The following is a 17,786-nucleotide window of genomic DNA, read 5'->3' as shown; positions in this document are numbered from 1 at the left end:
GTACGATCCCCCGTCCCCCAAGCCAACGCTGCCACACTCGACGTCACGAAACAGCAGCAGCCACCATGCTCCCCTTGACGCATCGCCAGAATCATGCGCCGCAAGGTTTGGTCAACAGTCCACAGGCTAACACGACGCATAGCTCGAGCTTTTACCGCCCACTCCGATCGCGACGCCTCCGACAACCACCTACCAACTACCCCTGGCTCACCCATCTTTAGCCCCAATCCTGACAATACAGCCGCTACCCCGGAGCCGTCCAATATGGCCGACGGAGAGGAGGACTACAGTTCTCTGCCACTCACAGATCGCTGGGTGCATAAGGTACGTGGGATTCGCGAACCTGCCCGGTTTCGTCCACAGGGGTGGAATAGGGTCAAGGCAGAAGGCGGTGGTGGCTTGGAAGGAGGCTGCCATCATGGAGACTGCCACTGCTAAGATATACTGGATGCTAATCGCGCGCTGCATGGCTGTAGATCTGGAAAGTCCGCAAAGCAGCATACGAAGAAGCTACCAAGCAATTCGAAGTCAGCGCCGACGAGTACGATGCTTGCTTCCAACCATTCCTGCGAGATCCATCCCTGTGGAAGGGTGCCGTGGCCGACAGTAATGTAGCAGCACAACAAGATGGCATGGCGGCATACTGTGCGTTCTTGAAATTTGGTGGAAAAGAACATGGCACAAGATCAAGAGGCGTCACAGTCACACCTATCTGCGAAAAGGGTCTCCCATCCACGCGAGCAGCGACAAAGGCCTCGTCCATCGAAGCTCTACTCCTCCTCTGCGAGGTCGATGTACCAAATCCAGTTATCGAGGATATCCTGCCAGTTCTCTCCGCTAAGCAACCGAAAACCGTTGCCGCCGCGATAAATGCTTTGACAGCCATCTTCCACAACTACGGCTGCAAGCTTGCCGACCCCAAGCCCGTCCTAAAAGTCTTACCGAAACCATTCGGCCACGCTGACAAGAATGTCCGAGCTGAAGCGACCAACTTGGCAGTCGAATTCTACAGATGGCTCCGAGAGGCCATGAAACCAATGTTCTGGGGTGATTTGAAGCCAACCCAGCAATCCGACTTGGAAACCCAGTTCGAAAAGATCAAGGCGGAAGGAGCTCCAAAGCAAGAACGGTTGTTGCGGACTCAACAAGCCGCGAAAGAAAAGGCACCGGCAGCCGGAGCAGGGGATGACGGCGGCGGGGACGATGACGAGCCCGAGGAGCCCGAGGAGATTGATGCGTTCGACCTCGCAGAGCCTCAGGACGTTATCAAGGGCATACCTGGGAATTTCTACGATTTGCTGGGATCATCGAAGTGGAAAGACCGCAAGGAAGCCGTCGAGGCGCTGTATGCGCTGGTGAACGTACCAAGGATCAAAGACGGAGATTTCAACGAGGTCAACCGTTCCCTGGCGAAATGTATGAAGGACGCCAACATCGCCGTCGTCACACAAGCAGCACAATGTATCGAGCTCCTAGCCAAGGGATTGAGGAAGGGCTACGGAAAGTATCGAACTACTGTCATGCAGCCCATCATGGAACGACTCAAGGAGAAAAAGCCTACCGTCCAAGATGCCCTTGGCGCAGCACTCGACCAAGTCTTTCTGGCAACAGGCCTGACGGAATGTTTTGAAGATATTCTGGCTTACCTGGTTCACAAGAATCCCCAGGTCAAGGAGGGCACCATGAAGTTTCTCGTACGGTGTCTACGGACGACAAGGGACGTGCCAAGCAAACAAGAAATCGGTCAGATGGTGGAGGCTGCAAAGAAGCTCCTGGCGGAGTCTAGCCCTGCGCTTCGTGATGGCGGTGCCGAAATATTAGGCACCATCATGAAGATCATAGGCGAGCGGGCGATGAACCCACACATGGAGGGTCTCGACGAGATTCGTAAGAGCAAGGCCAAGGAATACTTCGAAACAGCAGAAGTCAAGGCGAAGGAGAAGCCAAAAGCGCCACCGCCGGCTGCGAAACCACCACCGGGCGGTCCAAAGAAGGTGGTTAGGAAGGGCCCCGCTGGTCTAAAGAAAGCTGCCCCAGCAGCAGCGCCCCCGCGAGCAGAGTCTCCCCCATTGGCACCACCACCGACGGCGAAACCAGTGGGCAACAAGCTTGGCATGCCAAAGCCCTCTGGGATCGGGGGTCTCAAGGCACCTCAGAAGAGAGCGCTCGCATCGCCACGGCGACCTTCAGCTGCAGCGCCTCCACCGCCTGAAGAAGACGAGTATGAAGAGGAGCCAGCACCAGTTGCATCCCCGCCTCGACAACGATTTGGAATGGTGGGCCGTGGGGGTCTTGCTGGCCGCTCTCTAGCTAAACCGACTGCAGCGCCCGCAGCCATGGCTCCCGCCGCCGATCCTGTTCCTGCAGTCTCAGGTCTCACCGCATTGGAACGTGCGGAGCTGGAAGAGCTCAGGGCCGCCAACGAGAGCCTGCTGCGGCAAGCTGACGAGTCCCGTCATGAGCGGTCCAAGCTTTTGTCCGAGATCCAGGAACTCAAGAATCAAAATGCTCAACTTATCGAGGATCATACAAGGGACGTACTGAGCATCAAGGCCAAGGAGACGCAGCTTGTACGTGCACGCAGCGATGCAGAAGCCGCGGAGAGTACAAACGAGCGTCTACGAAGAGAGCTTGACCGACTGAAGCGAGCGCTTAGTAAGTCTGAGCAGCTCGGTATGCAGCGTGATGACATGTTGAGTCCCACGCTCAGCACGGCCAGCCCAGTACAAGAAGAGATGGGTGGTGGTTTCCGGGACAGGGAAGGCAGTTTTGGGGGCGGCTTACACAGGGCAGCGAGCACTGCGTCTAGGAATCGCACTTCGTACGCTAGCAACCTGTCTGAGGAGAAGGAGAATGGTTTCGGCCCCGACGCTCCCCCGCCCTATGCAAGGCACAAGGCCCTGAGCCCCGAGCTCGGAAGATACAATGGCGGCAATGGGGCCAGCTCGGCTAGCAGTGGACGAGCATCTCCCGCTAGGGGCTACAGGAGAGATGTCTACTCAGGCGAGCATTCATCCGCTGCTGGTGGCGGTGGCGGTGCCGTCGGAAGCAATGGGAACGGTGCTGAGAGCTGGAAGAGGGCTGCTGAGGTGACCAGCCAGTTGAAGGCAAGGATCGAGCAGATGAAGGTAAGTCTCACCATCCGAATTGTAATCTTGAAGGTAACAAGTACTAATCACGCACCTTTCAACAGGCTAAGCAAGGGCTTGCGAGGCAGTAGGTCCTGCACAAATTAAGTCCTGGCCGTCATCATCGTGGGAGCATGCGCGGGAGACCTCGATCGTGCTCGAGCATCTATGGGCCACCGGGCGAGCCACGATCGTTCTGGGAGCTCTGACAGATTAATTTGCTTAGAGCCATCGTAACATCAACTGGATGAAGTGTAGTGGGGAAGTTCTAGCATTTTCAGGGCGTCTTGCGTGCGGTCCTATGGAGCGGGGGGCCCTGGTTATCGAGGCTTGTACTGGTTTCCCTAGTCTCACACCTATGTCCGGGATGGACTCTTTGTTTTTGATGCGTGCGCGCGGGAAGGGTTTTGGTAAACATTAGATACCACTTGCGGTCTCACTTCCGCTCACTGTACTTGATTTGCCAATATCGATCGATGTTCATTATTAGGTGCCGTCGCACCACCAAGCACCGAGGTGTCGTGCATGAGGAACTGCCGTGCGTCTAGTGCTTGCACTCTTGGTCACCTCTGCTTGCGTGACCTCTCACAATTTGCGCTTGCTGCGGAAATAGCTTTAGGGACGGGCAGGGTGTCTGTTCTCTCAGTCAAATGTTCAGATGAGGTACGAGTCCTCGTCAATGCTCAGCACAGTTTTCGGCCCCGGTTTTGAGGACTCATCACTTAGTCTGACTAGGCCGTCGTTCCCTTATAGTAGAGATTCCACGGCCGTAGGTTTCGCATTTACATTTCAGGGCTGCTTGCTTATTCCTACCAACGAGAGCAATGCTATTTTCGTCTTCATGAGTGATACAGTGTTACAATGCATACAGGTATGGCGGCCCACAAGCACATATCATGGCCACCATTGCCCGATGTGCATGGCAACCCTTGCCCATGCGAGTCAATTGAGACGCCCATTGTTGACCTTTCGACCATGGTTATAGTTCAATTCATGTTGCACTCTTTTTCCTGGCCCCCTGAGACGTGCCGATCCAGCTGTGAACTTACTTACACGCGAGCCCCCGTCCACCGATGCAGCATTCGGAGATTAGATCAGCTGGGACAACATTTGCCCTGTTAACTCCACTAACCTCAGCGTTACTAACTTTTGGTCAGTCAGCAGTCCGGTTTGGCTCGATTTGAGTGTAGCTTCGCTTCCCGTCCAGCCTAGGATGACGTCTTGGATTGGAGCCATATAAAGTGAGACTCTTTCGTCACTATGAAGCACTCGTTTAATTAGTCTTGATTTTCACACGATTTCAGAATTTTTTCTTGCCTGAAGTGTATATCGAATATCCAGTGCTGCAGGTAGTCAGTCACGCTTTTCATCACCCAAGGTCTTAAGCTTGCTAAGATCCAATTGCTTGAAACCAACCAATCATTAAATAACGTCAACATGTCGAACCTCAACTTCAAATGCGCCCTTATCACCGGAGGTGGGGGCGGCATTGGTCGTGCCATGGCGGAGTATTTCATCTCCAAGGGGAAGAAGGTCATCATCTGCGGCCGGACCGAGGCGAACCTGAAAATTACACTCAAGGAGATCAACTGCGCAGGCTATTACGTTGTTGACACGGGAGACACTGCGAAATTACCAGACTTTATTGAGAAGATCACCAAGGAGCACCCCGATCTAGACTGTCTCGTCAACAACGCAGGTGTCCAGCGGCCCCTGCAAGTACTAAAGGACGACCCGGCGGACCTGCTCTCCAAGGCTGACAACGAGATCGACGTGAATATCCGCGGACCCATGCACCTGGCTGTCGGGCTGCTGGAGCACTTTAAGAGCAAGCCCGCAGCCTCGATCATCAACGTCTCGAGCGTCCTGGGCTTCGTGCCGTTCAGCATCCTGAACCCTGTCTACAACGGCACCAAGGCGTGGGTGCACTTCTGGACCATGTCGCTGAGGGTCCAGCTGAAGGACACGAACATCAAGATCATAGAAATCGCGCCGCCCCAGGTCGGCACGGATCTGCACCGCGAGAGGGAGGACCCTGATGACAACAAGAAGCACAAGAGCCCTACCGCTCTGACTGTGGAGGAGTTCATGGAGGAGGTCGCCCAGAAACTGGAGCGTGGGGATGAGACGTTTGCAGCTGGCATGGGGCAGAAAATGGTTGACAAGTGGTACGACTCTTTTGGCGAGACGTTTGACCAAGCTGCGAAGAACTGGAAATAGATTTGGCGGTGTCCTGCAATGGTTATCGATGTTAATGCTACGAGGTGGCCACGTCGTTATTGGCTTGCAGCCTGAGGGCTGATTCTCCGGATTGTAGAATACACTGCCTAGGGGCTAGGATCAGCTTCCAGGGAAACGTGATGAGTCAAAATGAGGTGCAAGAGCGATGTGGAGATGCATTTGAGATACTGTTGGGAAAACATCTCAAGTGGATTGATCGTGTACAAGTCGAGGAATGTTTTGATGAGCGCTTAAGGGGAAGAGGCACAGAAATTTACAGGAGCATGATGAGGAAGAAATATGCAAGGCATTGTAGAATCTCTCGTAATGAAAATTCAATGCAGTAGTTGAACTTAAGCCGTTATTGAAGCAGGAAACTGTCCGAAGCTGAGGGGTCGGTCGTTGACTTCGATACAATAACACACACAGCCTGCTGCTGATGTATCTAAATAGGTAAAGAATTTATACCCTACTGTCCCGCCACACATACACTCGCATCAAATAAACTTTGTCAGGTCGCGCTAAGAGACCGAATATGCTTTTGATGTCTAGGACTTTGGAGTTCTGAGAATCTTGGCTGAGCATTTTGTTAAGCTTTTCAGTGAGGGCCACCAATTATGCCGAGATTGCCAGGCCACCTAGAGAGGCTTGTCCCTTTAGCGACCCTACATATACATCGAATCAGCCAAGAGGTCGGTGAAAACATGCCCCTGAACCCCTTACATCTACTGTAGCGCCGTTCCTCCTTGGTCGTCCACAATTAGAGTTGACTTGGTATCAATATTCAATGACGCATAAATACAAAGCGGTAATGATACAACTCGGAAGGGGAACCTTTCTCGTATAGTTCAAACCCATTGAACTGGGGCTGCCAGCATTGTCTCTTCTCAGAATGCACCCCGTCCAAGTAATACATATGCCAAAATGCTATCCACTTCGCCTTCAACACATGAGCGCTATGTGCAATTCCAGTCGCTCCTTTACGAACGAAAATCTCGGGTTTCCAACTTGTCACTGCTTCGAACCTCCCAATGTTCATTCTGCCTGGCGGGTCGCTGCTTTCCGTGACTCTGTACTCATTGCAGGTCACTCTCGCGCACACAACTTCTGGTCGCAATATCCATCAAAATCCTCGGACTCAGGATGGGGTACTGCAGATTGATGACATCTTTGCGCCCCTGTCCTTCGATTCACCTCCGGCAACTATGCCTACACGAAATGATCACCCTCAAGTACCGGTTGGAGTAGATCAGGAAGGTCCGCTTCAGACCAACAAGTTTTACGCCAACTTCTTCGCCAATGACCAGGACAACCGGACTTGGACACATCCTTATTCGGTTTGGTGGCCGAAGAACAATGCCACACAAGGCCGTGGTCTCTCGATCTCGCACACCGACCGTGAAGATTTCATCTATGGCCCAGGCAATCCAGTTGAGTCATTCGAGGACACCTTTTTCCGGCAATCGCTTAGCCTCTCTGCGAAGGAGTTGAGCAACAGCACAGTCTTGACGACAGACTCCCTCACGGCAGAATCTGTCAATGTCAATCTTTCACCAAGCAAATCTGCCCAGCCTCTCATTTCGTTTCCTCTTGTTCAGGGGATGGCTTTCGTGACAGGCATCTACAACGGAGCAAGCGTCCTGGTACAAACTCAACAGGAGTTCTCTAATATCACCGATCTTGGCGCTGTCTTTCAAAGCTCGGCTGCAAACGTATATGGATGGAGCCTGAGCCTCAAAGATGACTCCACGTGGTTGATTTACATCACTTGCTCCCCTGGAGCCTCCTACATGGCACCAAACTCGACTTTCGTTAAGCCGAAGTTGAGTCTGTTGGACAAACGAACACTTGTTGGACCATCAGTATTCAGAGGAACAGTACAGGTCGCAAAGAATCCTGTTGGGGACAGCGGGCTCTCAGCCTTCAACACCGCTGCTGGGGCTTATCCAGAGACAGGCAAAGTATCAGGATCCGTCTCTGGCCGCTCTGGAACCTACACGCTATCCTGGTCGAAAAAAGGGGTTCCGGAACAGGATCTTCTCATGTTTGCACTGCCTCATCATGTTGCATCTTTTGACGAGGAGACAGCGAGCCACATAACCCCAATTACTCTCGCAAGCACATCAAAAGGTATCTCCACAGCCGTTCTCACAGATACCTTCACCATGGTGGAAAATGATCTTCCCACGGACATTGGATTCGACCCATGGTCTCCGCGCCTTGGTTCCGTTGGCTCTGCTGACGCTGCTGGCGGGACGATTTCCGAACTAGCGAAATATGCTGTTTCTTCCGTTGGAAAGCTAGAGCTTCAGGGTGACATTACGGCCCTCACCAACTTGACATCCAAGTACTATGCAGGCGTCGCCTTCTCAATGTACGTCAGGTCACTTTACGCCACTGCCAACGTTGCCGGCGAGACTTCAGTATTGTCAAAATCACTTCAAAAGCTTGAAAATGCCTTTGCTAGGTATGTCAACAACTTGGAACCGAATCCTTTGGCATACGATACAGTGTGGGGCGGAGTCTGCTCCACTGGATCCTATGGGAACAATGATTCCTCGATCGACTTTGGTAATACGTATTACAACGACCACAATTTTCATTACGGATACTATGTCTACACTGCGGCAATAATTGGCTATCTCGATCCAGACTGGCTCACAAGAAACAACTCGGTCAACAAGATTTGGGTCAACACCTTGATCCGCGACTGGGCCAACCCGTCTACAGAAGACCCATATTTTCCTTTCTCGCGCTCCTACGACTGGTATCATGGTCACAGTTGGGCTAGAGGTGTTCTCGAGGCCGAAAACGGCAAGGATCAAGAGTCCTCGGCCGAGGACGCCTTTTCGACCTATGCGATCAAGATGTGGGGACGTACGATTGGAGATCCGGTGATGGAAGCTCGTGGGAACCTACAGCTAGCTATCACAGCGCGGGCTTTGCAAAGCTATTACCTCCTCGATAGCAACAACACGGTCCAGCCACCCGAGTTCATCGGAGTCAGAGCTGCTGGTATCTTGTTTGACAGGCTGGTCAACCACACCACGTACTTTGGCGACCAGGTCTCTTTTGTACAGGGAATCCACATGTTGCCTATCAATCCTAGCAGCGCTTATACCCGCAAGGCAGGATTTGTTCGCGAGGAGTGGGATCAGTATTTCGCTGGCAACAAGTCTGGTTCCCTAACAGGAGGCGGCTTTGTGGGCCATGTGTACGTCAACCTCGCCATTGCAGACGTGGAGGGAGCAAAAGAGAGCTACGAATTCATGTTGCAGCAGCCAGTTAATGGGTCCTTCGTTGACGGCATGAGCCTGGCATGGAATTTGGCCTATACAGCGGGCTTGGGTGGGAGTCTCGCCTCAAACTCGACGATAAACACTAGAAGAAAAAGAAGCCGGGGCTGATGGCCAAGAACATACAAGAGGAAGTTGCTGCTATGTAGTCTCGTAGAATTGTAGACCAGGAAGCTGAAGGTTATAATCGACTGATGAAGTACACAGCTGGGAAGCCCGCATACTATACTGCCATTCGGTGAGAAGAGATCGTATTTCTTTAATCCGCAGACTAATTGTCTAGGGGAGAGTTGTGCACTTGAAGGAATTTGTTTGGATGGATGCCCAAATATCAAAAACTAGGTCTCGAGGTGTCTCCCCCAGCTGTTACGGGCGAGGCGCACGGCTTTGGTGTGAAGTAAGGTTTTGATAATGCTTCTTCGCAAAATGTGGAGACTCCTTGCAAAAAGACTTCCCAGCGTCCCAGCTGAGTGCAGCAGACGGACGTTAGTCTGGTTCTGATGGAATAGGAGGCTCATCTTTCACCTGTGTAAATGACCAACAATTCCGTTTCTGGCGTGCCGTTTTCTACCCCGTTTCACAGGTCCATTTGAAACGGCGCTCCCGGCAGGATGGTGCTCGTAACGTTTGCTGACTCAGAGACTGATAAGATAAGGATTTTCTGGAAGGCAACAACAACAGCTCGGGCTTAACTTGACGACTGCATTCTGAGTCCACCCTTTTCCTATAACTGCCGCTGCATCGCACGATTGCGACCTGTCGCCATGGATCCGACACACGCGTTCGATCCTTCGAGAATGAAGGCCGCAGCGGCGGAATATTCCTCATCGGAATCAGAAGAAGAGGATGACGACTACTTAATGCCGTCAACCAACCCCAACGCGGACGAATTCGCCGACTACAATCCTCGGAAGCGGCGAAGAACTGGCCGCAATGCCAAGGAGAGCGCAGCGCTTGGTATATTTGGCTCGGAGAGCGAGGATGACAGACCAGGGCAGCGATGGAAGAAAAAGACACTCCGGAACAAAGGCATGAGCTTTGTGTCGGCCGATGATGCGAAAAAGGGCAGTGAAGAGGACGTCGTGGCAGAAGACGACAGCGATTATGGGGAGCCTGAAAGAGCCAGCTTCATGCGCATAAACAGTGAAAAAGAGGATGAGGACGACGAGGACGAGGATGAGGGCGAGGGCGGCACTCCAGGAATTGGACTGGGTTACGCCGCGCCAGCAGGACTTGGTCGTGGGCGGGTATCCCCATCAGGCCAAGACAGGTACCAACCCCCGGAGAGGTCATTCAAATTCGGCAGCATGAGCGAGCCTCTTGGAATGGGATTCATGCCTTCTTCCACCAAGGAGCCGGTCCTCAAGGTTAACGATGACGCACCAACCCGTCCTCAGAAAGCAATGCCGAGCGCCTTCTCCTCGAAAGGCGGCAAAACCAAAATCAATCCGAAATCATTTGGCGCTCGCATGATGGCAAAGATGGGCTTTGTTGACGGCTCGGGTCTAGGAAAAGAGGGCCAAGGTCGAAATGTCGTTATTGAGGCAAATTTGCGTCCCCAGAAAGTGGGTCTCGGTGCTGTGAAAGAAAAGACAGAACAGGAGAGGCAAGAGGAAAAGCGTCAGGCAAGGCTCCGAGGAGAAGTGGTAATTGACTCGGACGAGGAGGACAAGAAAAGGAAGGCGTCCCGCGCAAAGAAAGCTCGAGCAGGAGGTTTGAAGAGCGGCAGTGGTAGTGCTGCGAGCACACCCAGGCGGCAAAAACCGAAGTTTGCAACGATTGAAGAAATCAAGAAAGCCGCACCGGGCCTAGACATTCCAGCTGCATTTACACCGATTCTGGATCTTACGGGCCCGGGCAAGAAGATGCTGACCTCGTCTTCTGGGTTGATGACTCCCACTGCGGGCACAACAGAAGAGGAAGGCGACTTGCAATCGAAGAAGCTGGTGTTGCGAGCCCAGAATGACTTCATGGCCATTCTCGAGGAGTGGCAGGGATTACAGGAGCGGAAGGCCTTTGCGGAATTGCAATTGCATCAGGAGCAACAGGAGCTCGAGGAACTGGAAAAGGCCGTCGAGAGCCACCAAACCACTGCGGCTATTTTTGAAGAGCTCACGCAATTTGAAGACGAAGACGAGGTGCTCCTCAGTGGAGGCGATTATACGAAGCAACGATGGGATCGAATTATCTCTCTGTTGCGTAAAGCAGACCAGTCGACATCGGGTCTCACGATTAAGGAAGTCAAGGAAGAAATGGCGTCGATAGCAGTCGCAGCCATCCAACCGATCATGAAGGACATGGTCGAGAACTGGAACCCTTTGGAAGATGCACGAGCACAATATGCGAATGACTTGGAGTCCATCAAAGACCTACTCGGTCTGCACAAATCTGCAGCCCTGCCTCAAATGAGATCGTCAGCAACACCTTACGAGAGCATGATGTACAAGCTTTGGTTGCCTCATGTCTCACGGGCAGTGCGGGAATGGAATGTACGAGACGCTGAACCAATCATCGCCGTTTTCGAGGCCTGGCAAAACGTGCTACCTGGGTTCCTCAAGACCCAACTACTGGAACAAGATATTATCAGGAGACTGGACGAGGCGATTGCGAAATGGGAGCCAAAGAGGAAGAAGCAACACAACTTGCCACACTTGTGGCTTTTCCCGTGGTTCCAATACTTGCCCGAGCACCATCTAGATCCTAAAAGCTCCACAGGTCTTGTTGCAGATGTCAAACGGAAATTCAGGCAGCTCATCGACGTGTGGGAGTTCAACCGAGGGGTTATTCCGGGCCTCAGAGAGTGGAGGAATGTCCTGCGCAACAATCGCACCGATCAATGGACACCGCTTGTACTGCATCACATCCTACCGAACATGGCTCGTTACATACGCAAGAACTTCGATGTTAACCCGTCAGACCAGGAAACCGATGTTTTATCAGCGGTGCTGGATTGGCTTGATCCTGTGTCACCCACCATGATTGCTGAGGTCATTGCCGCAGAGGTTTTCCCGAAATGGCACGAGATTCTGTATCAATGGCTGATTATGGACACGGTCAATTACGAAGATGTCGCTCAATGGTGTGAGTGGTGGCATGACGAGGCCTTGGCTGGAATCGACGACCTACCCTCGATTGCGTCTGAGTTCGAGAAGGGCATCCAGACAATCGAGCATGCGCTAGAGTTGTTTGATCTAAACCAGGACGCATCAACCTCCCTGCCTCCACCGCAGCATGGCAGTGGTGTTGCCTCGCAAAAGGCCACCAAGACAAATGGGCATCACCATCACAAGCGGGATCATCACCGCGAGCACAAGCACCACGCAAGTCCGTTCGAGCCCACCAAGAAGGACTTGGAACGGTCATTCCGTCATGTTGTGGAGGATTGGTGCCAAGAAAACGATCTGCAATTCATGCCAGAACGTAGAAAGGTGCACTCCGAGGGACCACTGTACAGGATCACGGCTCGAGGCGACGGTAAGGGAGGTGCACTGACATACTTCAAGGGCGACAAGCTCTGTGTCCAGACAAAGACCGGAGTTGAGGAATTCACAGGCGAACCTGGGAGCAGCGATTGGGACAGGCTGATGACGTACGCGCTGTAGTTGCTGTCTCAGCGTCTATAGTCTGAAGTCAGCTTTATCCTGCATCAGAATACTAAGCGTACGGCGAGAGTTCTCCTAGACTCAGGTCACTCTAACCTCTAATGCCAATATACAATCACCTTTGTCCGGCTTTCCTGCTCCCGCTCAGCATTTCTTTCCACGCCGCAACTCTAATCGATTTGGATATTCCAAATCCGAGTCTTGATGAGGTAGGTCTTCAAATGAAAACCAAGCGTGGGTTGCCTCCAAACCCGTTCAACGCCACACGTCCGGTTTGCTCAGCTCGTATATGCTTGCCCTGTATCTGACGGGCGTTGAACCGGAAGTCGGTCTGCTGACTGTGTCCGGCATTCGTGAAGCACCAGTGGACGGTAAACCTTTCTTTTTTCACGGTTGGCGGTGTCGCCCAGTCAGCAACAGCCGTTGTTGATATTTCCATGTGGTAATGTGTCCGACGCTTTGCGGTCGAGCTGTGTGTGTCACGGGACGGTCGGCTGTTTGGGCCCTTTACCCCAGATATCAGATCTAAGGGGATAAGCACTACCGACCGTGTGGCTCACACCCCAGGCCGGGATGTTACCCGTTCGCCTGGTTCAGCTCCAGATCAGCTGCCTTGGCTCGTATCCTTCCAACTACTAGGCGGACTCATACGAAGAAACGGTTCGTGCGGCCCTTTGTCGATGGCTTTGATTATTCATTCGGTTCGTGATGAATGCAGGAACCTGTCGATGGTGTGTTGCGTGGCGCTTGGAGCAAGACTTCTGCTCTCTCCTCTGAGGTTGAGGATCAGTTATCAGGGACTTCCATAGCATTTTTGATGTACACGAAGGCCAAGGCCGGCTGTCAGATATAAGCTTAGTCTGACGTTTGAGCTTCGTCGGCGTCCGCTCGCAGGGCTGAGGGCCGACTCCCGAAAGCTGCGTCGTCCATCGAGTGAGGCTCAGCCACGTTCAAGGCGGGTGAGATGCTACGTAGTATGTGGTGGGCTGTTTCTTGGGCCCAGTATACGATCTCATCGTGATATTCAATGATCTGATTCGCTAGATGGAGTATGTCGAAGTGCTCTGCCTTGGCCGGCCGTATTCCGGAGGCATCCAGTTTTGGCTTCGGTTTTTTCTTCTCAGTCTCAGCAGATGCCCGGAAGCGGTGTCTATTTTCGAATACCAGGTAAACACGCCGAGTGGTTCTTTATATGATCAGAATTATAGGGATCTCTTGACGGATATATAATTAGGAGGTCATGACCCTCGAATTGAAGATTCCTTTCTCTATCATCATCATCAGGAGCATCAACAAGCCTTTCTACATTCACCACAGCCAATAACACAGTGAATAATATTCATCCAACACTCCATATCAAAATGCAGTTCACCGCCACCATCCTCGCTTTCGCTGCCGCTGTCGCGGCCGCTCCATCCCAATGCACCTTTGGCCAGTACGTCTGCTCTAAGGACGGCCTGTCTATCCTCCAGTGCGATATCACTGGTAACCTTGTTGTGAGTATTGGGCTTTAATCTGAAACATGGATTTAATTTGGTGGACTTTCATTCTAAGTGATATCCTTCTAGACCATCGGACCCTGCCCTGACGGCAGCAAGTGCTCCAACATTGGAGACATTCCCTACTGCCAGGCCGTCCCCAAGACGAAGCGCAGCGCTCCCTACTGCGCTACTCCCGGCGCTTACACTTGCACTCCCGATCTCAAGGGCATCAATGTCTGCAATGCTCAGAACCAGCTGGTGTTCAACGGTGCTTGCCCTGACAAGACCCACTGTGGATACTTGAACGGCATTCCGTTCTGCGTCGACAACGCTATCAAGGGCTATTAAATGTTCTCATGGGTTACAACAGGATAGATCTGCATTGAAAAAAGTCTATGGGCTCCCTGATAGATGACGGATGAGATCTGATGAGCTGGTGGTTTGATCCATTGCAGCTCCATCCACGTCGCTCCTTTTATCTTATAGATTAATCATATTTTTTACACTTTATCCTTTGATCCGTTACATCCTGAAGTCGTGAATAGCCTTACAGAACTGGTGACTACTTGCATGCCAGGAAATGCCGACCCGCCTATGCTCTCAATGTGTGCTACCCATCAGGGTAGCAGGAGGTAACAGCTAGAGAGCCGTATCAACTTCTCACTGAAGTCAGGCGAATTAGAAATGGTGTACAAATTCATATTGGGCCTGTACTGCTTGCATCGCAAGTTGAAACCACCCTCAGCGCATAGCTAGCCTTCGCGAATCCCGGTTTTGGTGTAATCAAACTTAGAGGACGATTTTATAGAGCAGATGCTTGCATTTTTCGGGCAGCTGGAGAATAGAAAACTTGAATTTCAGCTACTTTTGTCTTTGAACGTATACTAGTTAGCGTATACTCGTTAGCGACAGACGGACTATTCTAAAGGTTTTTGAAAATAAGGATTCTTCCGTTTCTCAGGTACATGTGGCTTCCAGCTTGCAGCAAAATAAATATCCACGAAATACAAGAAGCACACCAGGCACTAATGGACCAGGATAAATGTCTGAAATGGTAATCTTCTCATTTGCCATTTATATGGTGTGGTTCAGGTGGGGTATTTAACCGCGTCTTACATGCCCGCAGTCAAAACCTCCTCCTTCGTTGTCTTCCCCACATCATACTGCCCTGGTCAATCTCTTCACTGAACAGCTTGACAACCGGCACATACATCGTTCACGTTTCACGGAATGGTGATATCGTTCATCGGATTTGATCCTTGAAAGTCAACATGAGTGCAGCTGCACACTCTGTGCTTGAGGCCTTGGAGGGAAGAGCAGCCAAGACCGTTACGGCATCGGCTCTCCATGGTGGCACATTTACTCTCCCTCTCAATGTATTCATAAGTGATGCTTTGGAGACTGATCGAAGTCTCGTACCATCTCTATCTTTTCTTCTTGTTCATATCGATGATAGCGGTCAAAAGACAAATATTCTCTTCGATCTGGGAGTTCGCCGCAACGTCGACGACTATCCTGCTCTCATCAGAAATCATTTTCAATACAGGCAACCCATGAATACTCTTACGGATGTTAGGCAGAGCTTGTTGGATGGAGGGCTAGATCCCTCGATCATGAAACATGTCATTATCAGCCATGTCCACTGGGACCACACTGGAACACCAGCAGACTACCCTCGGGCGCAGTTCTGGGTTGGGAACGGAGCCCTCGATGTATTGAAGAATGGCCTGGGCTCACACATGTCGCACTCCCACTTCGAAAGCGACCTATTCTCTGGCCTGAGCGTGAAAGAATTCCCGCGACCGCCAGCTAACGGCGAGAAGGGAGACGGCTGGCAGAAACTCGGGGATTTCTGGGTGTACGACTTCATGGGCGACGGCTCCATCTGGGTAGTGGATGCTCCTGGCCACCTTCCCGGCCATGTCAACCTTCTTGCTCGCCTGGACAAGAAGCGCTGGATATACCTTGTTGGGGATGCCTGCCACGACCGGCGCCTTCTCACGGGCGAAAAGGAAATCGCGGAGTGGAAAGATGCGGAGGGACGCTCATGTTGCATTCACGTGGACAAGAAAGACGCAGAGGCTACATTGGCAAGAATTCGCGATCTCCAGGCTGCGGCAAATCACGATGGATTCGAGCTCGAGGTAATTCTTGCTCATGGAATGGACTGGGCGGAAGCACATCCCGGAGCTTTTCTGCCGGGTACCGTATGAAATAATCCCCTGTTTTTTCTTTGGACTGCCATTTTCCTACCTGCAATTCCTTGTCACTAGATGTGCGATCTCAAATACATGCCTATCAACCGACCTGTTGAATTACAGATGTGCATAAACGAGAAGAGGCGAAAGCAGTCTTCGCCTAATCGCCTCTTCTCCATCTGCGTGACCGAATAAGGTTCCATGCCCAGCAACTCCGCATACTACGCCTGCGTGAATGGTGAGACGTTCTACTACTCCAAGACAATACTAGTAAATGTTGCGGGGAGACTGATGTCCCGTCACCCCCATGGGGAAGGGCGGGGAAGTGCATTGCACAGCTGTTGCTTCCATGCATAATGTCCTTTCTGAGGTCATCACATGTGCATGCTCGGCAGTGAAAGTGAAGACCGAAGATTGTATTGATCTCATCCCAACACAAAGTCCTTTTACTTCCTTGTGAGTATTTGCTTGCAGTGCTGATATTCCACCCAGAGATCTACGAAAGAAACCTACAGACATCCCGACTCCCTTCAACGATCCAATACAATCAACCCATCGGCAAAGGGTCCATTTATCGGAATGGCTGGCGAACCACTGAACGTTGGTTTCATTGGCCTGGGGACTATGGGCTTTGCGATGGCAGTGAACCTTGCCTTAAAGTTGCCACAAGGGTCAAAGCTCTTCGTATACGATATTTCAGCGGATGCGGTGAATAAATTTGTGGCTCAGCATCCGGACTCAGCTGTTGCTGCTGGGTCGGCAAAGGAAGCGACACAGAACTCCGTGAGTCCTCATTGCCCCGTCACCTCTCCGAAGTAGAAAATACTGACATAGCTTGAATACAGTCGACTGTCTTCACGATGGTACCAGAAGGGTCTCATGTCAGAACTGCATTTCTCGATGAGACAAATGGAATACTCGCAGCAGAGCAGACACCGAGGACTCTCATAGACTGTTCTACCATCGACCGTGAGACATCTCTAGCTGTGCTTGAAGAAGTGAGAAAGCGACATCCTCAGGCTAGCTTCTTCGATGCTCCTGTGTCAGGCGGTCAGATCGGTGCAGAAAAAGCGACTCTTACGTTCATGGTCGGTTGTGCTGAGGATGATCCGAAGTGGTCGTTTTTAGAAGGCATACTTAGCCACATGGGAGCCAACATCATCGCCTGCGGCGCACCATCGCTCGGTGTCACCGCCAAGCTGACGAACAATTACTGCTCTGCGCTCATCTCACTTGCCACCGCGGAAGCTATGAACCTCGGAATGCGAGCTGGTATGGATCCTCGTCTGATTCAAAAGATATTTTCGAAGAGCACGGCGCAGAGCACCATGTGTGATCGGTTCAACCCCGTGCCGGGCATCTGCCCTGATGCACCCCCAAGCCATGGATACGAGGGCGGGTTCAAGATTCAGCTTATGAGGAAGGACTTCGGACTGGCATGTCAGGTAGCGGAAAATGTTGGCGCGAAGCTTTTGCTTGCTGATGCAGGGCTAAAGGCTTACACCGATGCGAGTGCGGATCCACGTTGCAGAGATTTGGACTCGAGGGTGGTCTACAGGTTTTTGGGAGGGATTGAAGACTGGGAGACGAAGGAGACATAGAAGCATGAGCCTGAATTCACCGGCTTTAAAGCATAAGACGCAACAATACAATAAGATAGGTAGAAATATATTGTCAACGGCCCTGGAAACCAATGGAGCTACAATTAAAATTTATCAGTCGTACTGCGTTGTGTGGTCCCAAGATATATCAAGCTAATGGCAACCATGTACAACTACATGCTCAAGTCTGTTATCACCACGACATATTCCCAACAATTAGAGCATCTTATGCTCATATTATGCGCCAACGTTGCTTTTGG

The 17,786-nt window shown here is 51.7% G+C and overlaps 7 protein-coding genes across 7 annotated transcripts; 6 read left to right on the top strand and 1 right to left on the bottom strand.

Annotated features, from left to right (window-relative positions):
- Positions 1–93: 93 nt before the first annotated feature.
- Positions 94–3,220, top strand: J7T55_006142 (uncharacterized protein; the record flags this gene model as incomplete). Its single annotated transcript, XM_053141052.1, has 3 exons — positions 94–324; positions 477–3,128; positions 3,194–3,220. The coding sequence occupies 3 exons, from the start codon at positions 94–96 to the stop codon at positions 3,218–3,220; spliced, it is 2,910 nt and encodes a 969-aa protein (XP_053000910.1).
- Positions 3,221–4,565: 1,345 nt separating this feature from the next.
- J7T55_006141 (short-chain dehydrogenase) lies at positions 4,566–5,348 on the top strand (the record flags this gene model as incomplete). Its single annotated transcript, XM_053141040.1, has 1 exon — positions 4,566–5,348. The coding sequence occupies one exon, from the start codon at positions 4,566–4,568 to the stop codon at positions 5,346–5,348; it is 783 nt and encodes a 260-aa protein (XP_053000909.1).
- A 1,031-nt stretch (positions 5,349–6,379) lies between these two features.
- Positions 6,380–8,755, top strand: J7T55_006140 (glycosyl hydrolase family 81; the record flags this gene model as incomplete). The annotated part of the gene is made up of 1 exon (XM_053141029.1): positions 6,380–8,755. One exon carries the CDS (start codon positions 6,380–6,382, stop codon positions 8,753–8,755), a length of 2,376 nt encoding a protein of 791 aa, XP_053000908.1.
- Positions 8,756–9,408: 653 nt separating this feature from the next.
- J7T55_006139 (uncharacterized protein) lies at positions 9,409–12,246 on the top strand (the record flags this gene model as incomplete). The annotated part of the gene is made up of 1 exon (XM_053141018.1): positions 9,409–12,246. The coding sequence occupies one exon, from the start codon at positions 9,409–9,411 to the stop codon at positions 12,244–12,246; it is 2,838 nt and encodes a 945-aa protein (XP_053000907.1).
- A 217-nt stretch (positions 12,247–12,463) lies between these two features.
- Positions 12,464–13,344, bottom strand: J7T55_006138 (uncharacterized protein; the record flags this gene model as incomplete). The annotated part of the gene is made up of 2 exons (XM_053141007.1): positions 12,464–12,716; positions 13,112–13,344. 2 exons carry the CDS (start codon positions 13,342–13,344, stop codon positions 12,464–12,466), a joined length of 486 nt encoding a protein of 161 aa, XP_053000906.1.
- Positions 13,345–13,607: 263 nt separating this feature from the next.
- On the top strand, positions 13,608–14,075 carry J7T55_006137 (uncharacterized protein; the record flags this gene model as incomplete). The annotated part of the gene is made up of 2 exons (XM_053140996.1): positions 13,608–13,742; positions 13,815–14,075. The coding sequence occupies 2 exons, from the start codon at positions 13,608–13,610 to the stop codon at positions 14,073–14,075; spliced, it is 396 nt and encodes a 131-aa protein (XP_053000905.1).
- A 923-nt stretch (positions 14,076–14,998) lies between these two features.
- On the top strand, positions 14,999–17,526 carry J7T55_006136 (3-hydroxyisobutyrate dehydrogenase; the record flags this gene model as incomplete). The annotated part of the gene is made up of 3 exons (XM_053140986.1): positions 14,999–15,871; positions 16,418–16,708; positions 16,771–17,526. 3 exons carry the CDS (start codon positions 14,999–15,001, stop codon positions 17,524–17,526), a joined length of 1,920 nt encoding a protein of 639 aa, XP_053000904.1.
- Positions 17,527–17,786: the final 260 nt, after the last annotated feature.

The sequence above is a fragment of the Diaporthe amygdali genome (assembly GCF_026229845.1).
Source record: "Diaporthe amygdali strain CAA958 chromosome Unknown NODE_1_length_4327563_cov_65_473760, whole genome shotgun sequence".
Classification (NCBI taxonomy): Eukaryota; Fungi; Ascomycota; class Sordariomycetes; order Diaporthales; family Diaporthaceae; genus Diaporthe; species Diaporthe amygdali.
The sequence above is the reverse complement of the archived record's forward strand: the minus strand, read 5'-3'. Positions and strand labels throughout refer to the sequence as shown.